Source organism: Macrobrachium nipponense, chromosome 20, assembly GCF_015104395.2.
Source record: "Macrobrachium nipponense isolate FS-2020 chromosome 20, ASM1510439v2, whole genome shotgun sequence".
NCBI classification, from domain to species: domain Eukaryota; kingdom Metazoa; phylum Arthropoda; class Malacostraca; order Decapoda; family Palaemonidae; genus Macrobrachium; species Macrobrachium nipponense.
The window spans coordinates 25,588,274-25,599,508 of NC_061089.1; the positions used below are offsets into that span (position 1 = coordinate 25,588,274).

General features: G+C 42.3%; 1 protein-coding gene across 1 annotated transcript in view; it reads left to right on the plus strand.

The window, feature by feature from the left end:
• LOC135219897 (G-protein coupled receptor 143-like) overlaps positions 1-9,914 on the plus strand; it is a 69,356-nt gene extending 59,442 nt beyond the window's left edge. Inside the window, 1 exon segment of the mRNA XM_064257069.1 lies at positions 9,686-9,914. Within this exon segment, the coding sequence (XP_064113139.1) occupies positions 9,686-9,914 (229 nt within the window).
• Positions 9,915-11,235: the final 1,321 nt, after the last annotated feature.

The following is an 11,235-nucleotide window of genomic DNA, read 5'->3' on the forward strand; positions in this document are numbered from 1 at the left end:
TAATTATAAGATTATAAGGGTTTTCATTCCCAGGTACTTTAATCTCCTTCCTATTCGTCCCTGCTCTCTCTCTCTCTCTCTTCTCTCTCATCTCGTCTCTCTCTCTCTCTCTCTCTCTCTCTCTCTCTCTCTCTCTCTCTCAACTTTTTTTATGGGACAAACATAGGCCAGCATTTCGCATTTTCCATACCTATTTATTTTATATAAGATTGCCCTTTCTCGGCTGTGAAGTTTATGTCTATCCATGGCTGTGAGATGACCAGGAATAACTTGTAAGTCGGTGTCAAAGTCACTCCACACTTCAGTCAGGCCAAAACTTTGCCATATCGCATTCAGGCAATATTCAGTCATTGTTCCTATCTATTATTTTGTCAGAGAGAGAGAGAGTCTGTCTGTAAACGATTGTTTATTTTCTCACTTGTCAAACTTACTGTTTATGCTTTATTTCATATTTCCTTGCTCACCAATTTATTCTATACCTACGATATTAAAAAATCAAGATATGTGTAGAAGCGAGAACTGCCTCCAGACTGTACAGTCAGTATGGATTTAAACGCACGTGGAACTGGTTGAAATATTCGCAACAGCACCAAAATGAGATGCCCTGTTGATAGAAAATCTGACTCCGTTCTTGTTATTGCATAAAAAAAACTTTATCAATCGTGAACCTACGTAATTTATTTAGAATTCTGCGCAACAGAAAAGATAATATTTGATATCTGTATTGGGAGAATGGTTTTATCATGTTGTTGTTATAAATTTGGCAGATTATCGATCAAACACGTGGTGGACCAAAACAGCCCAGCCAGAGCTCCGCTCATTTTGTAAATACTATTTGTTTGGCGTGCTAGGCTTACCCGATTCATTTGGGTGTGTGCTGCAGCTGCTGCTACTGCTACTCAAATAATCGCATTATTCTTACTAATCCCAAGAGTTGACCATGGAAAATCCCAAGATTAACCAAAGAGAGAGAGAGAGAGAGAATAACACTAATAACAAAACCAAAACTACGTACTGTGCATGCAAACACGCATCATCGTTAGCTTCTCGTGTGTTACGTGTAACGTTCATTCTAAGAATTCACAGAGTAGTAATAACTAACACCTGATTGGTGTTGGTAGCCATGGAGATCTGTTATCCAATGAACTGCCCTCTGCTTCTGTTCTATTTATAGACATATGCCGTGGGATGACACTAAGTGTGAACGTTACCATGTTCGTGATTTTCTGATTGCTGACGGCAAAAATTACTCGATAATTTTCTTTATATAATTATTTCTTCGTGAAAACAATAATATAATATGATCATTTTAACTTTAATGTATACGGGTATGAAAAATACCAGTGTGTCGTAGCGATGCGTCATCAATATAGTGGTATGAAAATACCACATGGTGTTGTAGCGATACGTAATCACAAAGTACAAATCCTTTTTCCCGGACCATCCTCAAAATTTTACGACTCTTCAACTGCAAGATCGATATGGTGAAATATATTATATAGTCATACTTATTGTTTTTGAAATTCACAAGTTGAACTGCAAAACATTATTAGATTTTGATTGTTATGTACATATATTTTTTACGTTTTATGGAATGTTTGTTTTGTTTTTGAAAATAATAGCTATTAGTGAACATATGATATTAATTATCCCACTATTTTATTATAGGTGATCTTAATTATCTCACATTCATGTAACAGTATTATATTAATATTTATTTAATAAACTGTAATTAATAAATAACAATAATGAAAAACATAAAGGAAAAAATGTTTTTGCTGCAGTAGTGATGTTTGTTTGATTATGCATCTGACCTCACATTTCCGAATTGAAAATTCCAAAAACCGAAACATCGGAATGTGTGTACTGCACATTTTTTTAAACACGCACACAATGTCTACACATTTACTGATACCCGTTGGTGAAAGATTCAAATTACAGTATTTATTTCTGAGAGAGAGAGAGAGAGAGAGAGAGAATGATTTAGGACTCCAAGGCGTGTTATTTTTACAATTATTTTATTATCTTGGTATTCTTTTTTAATCTTGAGATCTTTTATTAAATTCTCGAGATTTTGTAAGAAAATTACTGTAACTTCACTAGCAGCAGCACACATCTGAACGACTCGGCCATTAGCACGCTAAGCCACCAACCTTATGAACTGACCTCGGAAAAGGAACTCGCATGATACATGAGATACATGACAAAACCACTGTTTATTGGTGAAAATTTTGGGTCGCTGATATGCGAGATCGCACGTTACTCGAAGTATATACGGTATTTGTTTTTATATAGATTTTTATTTTAAAATTTTGTTACTTATCTTTTTTCTGGGTGCTTGAGCACGCACATACACAGGAGAGGAGAGAGAGAGATTTTTGGAGAGGACAATGATGACTTTATTGCAAATATGTTTTCATACAATCAACTTACCTGTCAGGATATATACATAGCTAAGACTCGTCGTCCCCGACAGAAATTCAAATTTCGCGCCACTCGCTACAGTAGGTCAGGTGATCTACGGCCTGCCCTGGGTGGCAGGACTAGGAACCATCCCCGTTTTCTATCATATTTTCTCTGTCGCCGGTGGTATCAACATTGTTGTTATTACCTCCTGACTTGGATTCTTTTTTCAACATTTGATCAACGTTTTTTCGACTTTTTGGTGACGTATTTGGATCGTGTTTTGGCATTCGCTACTGTGGACTGTTTTTGGAATAACTCTTTTGGAATTTTCTCAGTATGTCTGATTCTAATGTGAGTGTGAGAATGTGTGTGAATGTAGGCTGCAGGGTGAGGATACCGAAAGCTTCGGTTGATCCTCACACTGTATGCCGTAAATGTAGGGGGGTTCAGTGTTCTGCTTTTAACACTTGTAAGGAATGCGAGGGTTTGAATGCAGAAGAATGGAAGACTTTGACTTCTTATTTGAAAGAAGTTAGAGAGGGATAGAGTTAGACGACTGAAAGGTGGGAATTCAAGGCCTATTGAGCCTTTCCACGGATAATTCTAACCCTACTACTGTAGATTCTCCCTATAAATCTCATTCTCAGAGTGTCTTTTCGGATTGCGGCATCGGAAATCGCCATCTGAAAGCGACTATTCGAGACATGAAAACCAAGATGGCTGACTCGAAAGGTAAGGCTAGTGATAGTGAACATTTTAGTGAAGTGAGTCCTATCAGTGTTGTGGAGGGGGCGTTTGATCGTCCCTGCGGCGCTCCCAGGCCTAGAACCTCTTCCAAGCTCACATGCCCAGAGGAGAAGGAAAGTCGAAAGCCTTAAGGAGGGTCGTGGGGAATCCCCACAGGTCAGACGTCCCTTCAGCTAGCTCTGCTTCATGGCAGCCAGCTCAAGGGCGCTATAGAAAAAGCGTCCTTCGCGAGTGTTTCTCGTCCTCTCCCTCTCCCTCACCTAAACGAGGGTGGAAGGAGTCGAAATTATCGAGACCGCTGAAGCGTCATATGAAGCAGACATTGATTCAAGCCCAGAGCGCTTCTCGGATGACGCCCCGTCTGCTATTAGAAGGCGAAGGTGGCGTCAGCGTCACCTGACGCTTATGATGGAAGTCCCACATCATGCGTCTTCCCCGAGTGATGACGAGAAGGCGTCATCACTAGACGTATGGAGAAGCCTCAAGAAAGATTATTATGGCGTCAGGAACACTGTCATCTCTTGTGGGAGTTTTTAGCGCCCCGTCGGAAGGACGTGACGCTTCCAATTAAGAAGTCCTCGTCCTCTCGCACCTGCTCGTAAGACGTCTTTTAGAAGTGAAGCGTCAATTCAAGAGGATCTTAGACGTGACGCTCCGTCCAAGATTGTGACGCCGAGTAGGAAGCCCTTAGAGAGCGAAGCGTCTTCCAGACGCGAAGCGTCATCAAAACGTAACAAAAAGAGACGTCATACATGACGCTCGGGAGCGGGAAGCGTCATACAAGACGTCTTCTAAAGCGCGAGAGAAGCCGCAGGTTTGTGACGCCCTTCCAAGTCGATCAGAAACGGGAAAAAGGAAAGACTTTCATTCCCTTAGCCCCTCTCCGATCAGGAGTTTGTCTCCTCCAGAAGAGGAGAGTTCTGAAAGGAGAACAGAAACTCAGGATTATTATCACGAGTTGGAACAAAAAACTCGGATGATGACGACATGAGAGGGGCTTGTCCCAACTATAAGGTGTTGACTACCCTGCTTCTGGAGGAATACGGAGACGAGTTGACTCCGGCTGCTCCTCCTTCTCCGCGCTCGCTCTTTTCGAGTGCGAAGGCGAAGAAGCCTTCGTCTTTTCTGAAGATGAAGCCCCACCATCTCGATGAAGCGGGCTTTACACGCCTTAGACGCCTGGATGAAGTCGAAGAAGAACTTAGTCAGGACAGTATTTTGCATGCCTCCAGCAAGGTTAGCTGGGAAAGAGGCATATGGTAACAAGACTGGGGGAGGATATGGGTATCGCTCTCACTTCTACTACAGAGCAGACTTTTCGACGTTAGTTGGACGCTTCAAGGCGTCCAAGTCTTAATTCTGCTCGCATTACATGGAGTATTTCGGAACTGGATCATCTCCTCAAGGGACTTTTCCATGTAATTGGAGTCTTCAACTTCTTAGATTGGTCCCTTGGGGTGATGTCCAAGAAAGCTCACATTCGCAGGGAATCGAACCTGAAGCCCTGTTATCATTTTGTCTTGCATCGACAAAGCAGTACAGGATGGATCTTTGGAAGTCTCTTCATTATTTGGAGCAGGTCTTTTGAAGAAAAGGACAGTGTATGGCGCCTTCTTAACAAAGGCAGTCTCGCATGCTCAGAGGGCAGCTCTACTATATGCACCTCTGTCGGACTATTTGTTTATTCCCTTCTAAGTTAGTGAAGGACGTAGCTCACTCTTTAACTGAGAAGGCGACACAGGATCTTCTGACGCAGTCAGCTAGGAAGAAGAAACCTGCTTTAGTTTCGGACAAGAAGAACCTAGCACTTCTAGGCAGCCCTTTCGAGGTGGTCCGATCTCCAGACCTCCCGCAAGAAGAAGGCTCCAGAGAGAAGAGGTAGGTCCGCCTTTCGTCCCTTTAAAAATGGGCAAAATGAAACATTTCTCCTCCAAACACCAGTAGGTGCCAGGCTCCTGGGATTCGTGGAGGCCTGGACACTGATAGACGCAGACGCGTCTTCACTAATATCATAAGGAAGGGATATCGTATCCCTTTCCTGAATACTCCGCCCCTAACGTCATACCAAGGGAACTATCGCCAAGTACAAGGATCCTGTGCTGAGGGATACTCTTCGATCGATGGTGGAATGTGTGGGACAAGAGTGCAGTAGAACTAGTACTGGATTCAAAACTCCCCGGGGTTTTCACAATCGCCTTTTTCTAGTGGCGAAAGCCTCGGGAGGCTGGAGACCAGTACTAGACGTCAGCGCTCTGAACAAATTTCTTTTGTTCAGAAGGAGAAGTTCTCCATGGAGACTTCTGCTTCAGTCCTAGCGTCATACGACAAGGAGATTGGATGGTGTCTCTAGATCTCCAAGACGCCTACTTTCACGTCCCGATCCACCCTTCGTCGAAGAAGTACCTCCGTTTCATGACGGGGGGAAGGATCTTTCAGTTCAGAGCCTTGTCGGCCTGTCCACAGCTCCTCAGGTCTTCACAAGCCTGATGAGGAATGTGGCGAGATTTCTTCATCTCAAAGGAGTGAAATGTCTCGATGTACCTAGACGACTGGCTCATCAGGGCCAGATCGGAGAGACAGTGTTTTTGGAGGACCTAAAGTTAACTCTGGATTTGACCAAGGCATTGGGATTGCTTGTGAACCTCGAGAAGTCTCAGCTGACCCTACCCCCAGGCAAGACCTAGTCTATCTGGGGATTCGGTATGGATTCTCGGGGTTTTCGAGTTTTTTTTTCCTTCGCAAGAGAGAACCGCAAAAGGTTTGAGGATAATCTCTCTTCTTAGAGAAGCAGCAAACGTCAGCGAGGGAATGGTTGAGCCTTCTGAGGGGACGCTTTCCTCGCTGGAACAATTCTTCCCTCTCGGAAGACTTCATATCCGTCCACTTCAATTCTTCCTCAAGAAGTCTTGGAGCTGGAAAAACGGACAACTGTCGGACGTTTTTCCCATTCCAGTGGAGGTAAAGGCACACCTACAGTGGTGGTTGCTACCTCTGGAAGAGAACAAAGGGATCTCTCTAAGATCACAGAACCCAGACCTAGTGTTGTTCTCCGACGCGTCGGAGACGGGTTGGGAGCGACATTAGGCTCGGAGGAAGTGTCAGGCACCTGGGAACCAGCACAGGTGTCCTGGCACATAAATTGCAAAGAGCTCTTCGCCGTACACCTGGCTTTGAAGAGCCTAGAACCTCTGGTGAGAGACAAGATAGTGCAAGTAAACGTGGACAACACCACCGCACTTGCCTACATTCGGAAACAGGGAGGGACACACTCCTCGTTCCTTTACGAACTCACGAGGGACCTATTACTTTGGACGTCTCACAGGAACATCTCCCTGCTGACAAGGTTCGTACAGGGAGTAAGGGAATGTGAGGGCGGACAGGCTCAGCAGGAGGAACCAGGTCCTTCATACAGAATGGACTCTGCACGAGGAAGTGTGTCTCGATCTCTGGTCTCTGTGGGGAACTCCTCATGTGGATCTCTTCGCAACATACATTTCAAAAGGCTCCCAGTGTTTTGCTCGGTCGTGGAAGACCCAAGAGCAATTATGGTAGACGCCTTCCTGCTAAACTGGTCTCGAGTGGACGTTTTACGCTTTTTTTTTCCCCCATTCCACAAATCCTGTGGGGTTAGTATTGAAAAAGTTTGTGGCGTCAAAAGAGACGAGGATGACTTTAATAGCCCCCTTCTGGCCGGCCCAGGAATGGTTCACGGAGGTGGTAGAGTGGATCGTAGACTTTCCAAGATCCCTACCAGAAAGGACGGATCTTCTCAAACAACCACACTTCAAGAGGTACCATCAAAACCTCCCCGCTCTCGCTCTGACTGCCTTTCGACTATCGAAAGACTTGTCAGAGCGAGAGGCTTTTCTCGCGAAGTGGCAAGCGCGATCGCGAGAGCTCGCAGAACCCTCCACTACGAAGTATACAGTCGAAGTGGGAGGTCTTTAGAAGGTGGTGAGAGCCAAGAAGTTGTCCTCCTCCTCTACCTCTATAGCGGAAATTGCTGATTTCTTGCTATTCCTGAGAGTAAAATCTCATCTAGCCGTATCCACAATAAAGGGATACAGGAGTATGCTCTCGGCTGTATTCAGGAACAGAGGTTTAGATCTGGCAAATAACAAAGATCTCCACGATCTCATAAGATCTTTTGAGACTTCAAAGTCTAAGGAACCAGTACCTCCGAACTGGAAACTTGGACGTAGTCCTCAAATATCTGTCTTCGGATAGATTCGAGCCTCCGCATCGGGCATCATTTAGAGACGTAACTAGAAAATGCCTATTTCTTTTATCGTTAGCGACGGCAAAAAGAATTAGTGAGTTACAAGCTCTGCAGGATAAAGTAGGATTCAAGGGAGACTCGGCGATTTGCTCGTTTAAGACTCTGTTTTTAGCGAAAAACGAGAATCCCACGAATCCCTGGCCTAGGTCATTCGAAGTCAAAGGAATGTCTAGTCTCGTAGGCAGAGAAGCAGAGAGGTCTCTATGCCCGGTTAGAGCTCTGAAGTTCTATCTTCGAGGAAAAGCGTCAGTTTGGGAGGCTCTAGACAAGGTCTTTGGTGCGCGGTAAAAGACCCACAAGACTGATGTCAAAGAATGCTCTAGCGTTCTTTGTAAGAAACGTCATTACGGACGCTCATAAGGTCTGTCCGGACGAACAATTACAACTACTGAGGGTAAAAGCTCATGAAGTACGAGCGGTTGCGACGTCTCTCTCGTTTTATAAGAATATGTCGCTTAAAAACATTATAAATACGACATATTGGAGATGCAACTCAGTATTTGCATCTCATTACTTGAAAGACGTGCGTGTGACGTATGAGAAGTGCTTTTCTCTAGTCCTATCGATCGGCAGATACGATTCTGGGTACGGGAGCCGACACCAATCCTTAAAATGTATATACGTTCTTCTGTTTGGATATGGTCGAGAATCTCTTCGAACAATGGAGGATTCAGGCTCGCACGGGCGGCCGTCTATGTTGTTTCATAAGAGAATTCTCGTCATATCCAATTAGTTGAGTATAAGTTTTTTGTTTTTTTTTTTTTTTTTGAAAAATTATGTATGTGTGCGTAGTGGTTTTTGAGTTACGGTTGTTGTGACGAGTTCGGGATAACTCGTAACAATCCTTAGTTCTAACACATGGTTAGGATCAGGTGGTCGGGATTGTTGTTTTGTGCTCCTTCATAAGGTGTATTGTCATATAAGTGGATCAGCACCCATTGACAAAGTCCTTTTAGGCTCTGCTGAGTAAGTGGGTAAGACCCCATCGGCAGACCCACAAGAACTCTTGGCCATAGATCACATATCTCGCTAAAGTTTCTTGAGGTGATGCAGACTACTGGGCAAACACCCACCAAGTCTACCACCTATCAGGTAGGAACCAAGGTTTTATTTATACCTACAACATATGTTGTTTACCGTCTATTCCATATAGTAGCTGTCTCTTACCCTCCACCGAAGGTGCCAATCAGCTATGTATATAACTGACAGGTAAGTTGATTGTATGAAAATGATATTGTTAGTTACAATAAAGTTTCATACATACTTACCTGGCAGATATATACAATTAAAGGCCCACCCAGCCACCTCCCCGCAGGAGACAGGTGGAAGAGAGAAAATATGATAGAAAACGGGGATGGTTCCTAGTCCTGCCACCCAGGGCAGGCCGGTAGATCACCTGACCTACCTGTAGCGAGTGGCGCGAAATTTGAATTTCTGCGGGGGACGACGGAGTCTTAGCTATGTATATATCTGCCAGGTAAGTATGTATGAAACTTTATTGTAACATAACAATATCATTTTTAAGGAAAGTACAACATTTTTTATCTATCTCGTTTTATTTTTACTCCTTACATATTTCACCTACATACATTCATTATTAAATTATGTTTAGGGAATCTTTTATGTAAGTTTTAAACAAGCATCAGAATTATGGCATCTTTGAGTAAAGTGCAAAATTTTCTTGTATCATAACTTCTGCGTATTATTTCACCTACATAGGCAGTCCCTGGTTAATGGTGGGGATCCAATTCCTGGCTGAGTGACAATAACCAAATGGTGTTTATGATACCGTAAGCACCAGTAAACCGCACAACAGCAGTGTTAACCAATTATTGGCAACCAATAAACCACTTACCAACACTGATAAACTGCTTGCCGACGCCAGAAATCTGGTTAATGATGTTGGTAGCCAAGTGCCGTAACACCAAAACGCTGTTAACCAATGCTGCCGGTAAGCAGGGACTGCCTGTAATAGTTATTTTGGGGGATGTTTTATGTCATTGTATATAAAAGTAATCAGCTGTAAATAAAACAAAATTGAGTGGTCAACCTTGAAATTGTTGGAGATATCTGTCTCTTTGAAGAAATAAAGGTACTAGTATAAGCATTTATATGCTTATCGCTTGAGTCACTCCCACTACCCACAGATGTAAACAAATGTGTACATAGTCTTAAGGAAAAGGGTTAGTATGTTTGATGCCAAACTGACCAATTTTCAGTTATCCCCACTTATATTTGAAATTTATTTTTCAGGTTTACCCACGCTGAGCGACGGGTAGTGGATGGTCTTCTGAAGAAATTTTTCCTCATTAATGCAGTGTTTTATTTGTGCTGGCTGCCAAACATTGTAAATGGCATTGTATTATGGACAGCATTGGATAACCTTCCCAGGAATTTTGTTCTTGTATTTGTTTGGGTATTTAATGGCAGTATTACATTATTATCAATAAATTTCTTGAGTCAAACTGCACCTATAATCTGAAATTTATGTTAAAGGCTTTGATTTAGGTAAAGAGGCTCTGATTAACATTTTCTCAGTGTTTCGTTTGTACCATTTAATTTTGACCAAATAATCCATTCAGGTGAGCCCAGTATTGATAAAATTTGTAACTGTTCTGGTCAAATTATTATTATTAATCAAATCAATAGTAGTTAAAGTGTAGTATTCACCACAAATCAATCTAGTTTTTTCATGATTCCTGGTATATAACTGCAAAGTTATGAAATTTTGCCTTCACATGATCAATTGCTGTAGTAGTTAAAGGGCAAAAGGCTGGTGCCACCCCAGTATTGTGGAGATATAAACTTTTTTTTTTTCTAATTGGAAAAAAAGTTTCTTCAATAGCCTTCACTACCATGCTAGCAGGGAGGATGACCATCTCCTTTCTAAATTCCTACTTTCAAAGGAAGGACCAAGTGCCATTCACCACATAAATCAATCTGGATTTTCTGTAGTAGCTTATCATGTCTAAGTAAAAACTGATATAATTTTTTTAGTGGTCTAGGTTCTGTACTTTCAGTAAATTAAAACTGATGTTGAAAAAGAGTTTGTCAAAATACTGTTGTTGAATTTGTTTGAAGAATTATAGTTTTTATTATGTTCCTACACAAAGAAGATTTATTATGTTTCCTACACCAAAGAAGATAGCGATTATTTTTGTATATTACATTATTTACTAATAGATATCTGTACTTATCAGATGCCTAAAAGTTATATCCATGGAGATTCTTGGAAGTGATATTTCATGTTAGCATTGTTCAATGGAGTAAATCTTTTATGACCATTTTTTTTTTACAGGCAATTCTGAACCCTCTTCAAGCAGTGTTTAACTGTATGGTATATCGGGCATGGATACGGGTAGTGTTATTACAAGGGACCAGGCTGTCCCACAGATTCTCTGGCCCAAAGTAGTGCAGCTTACCAACAGATGGAACCTCCCCCCACCACCATGGATGAAACTATAGATAACCCAGTAAGGATAAATCCAAGTTGTTCTATCCCAGACAGTAGGGGGAAAGTTATCTAAGCATCCTCTCATTACATCATTCTATCCCAGACAATAAGAGGGAAAGTCATCTAAACATCCCTCACACTACACCATGACCTTCATGTGTGGATTTCTTAAATCTAGACTAAAAGTTATGCATCTAACATTGCAAGATACTTGGTACAGAACTACAGACTTCATCCTTGGGTAATATTAGTCCATATGGCTTGTTAGAGTACCTCCAAACTGAGAGCCCAGTTGAAAGTATGATCCACACAGTTCTAAAATTGTTTTGATTCACCTTTTTTAGGACAC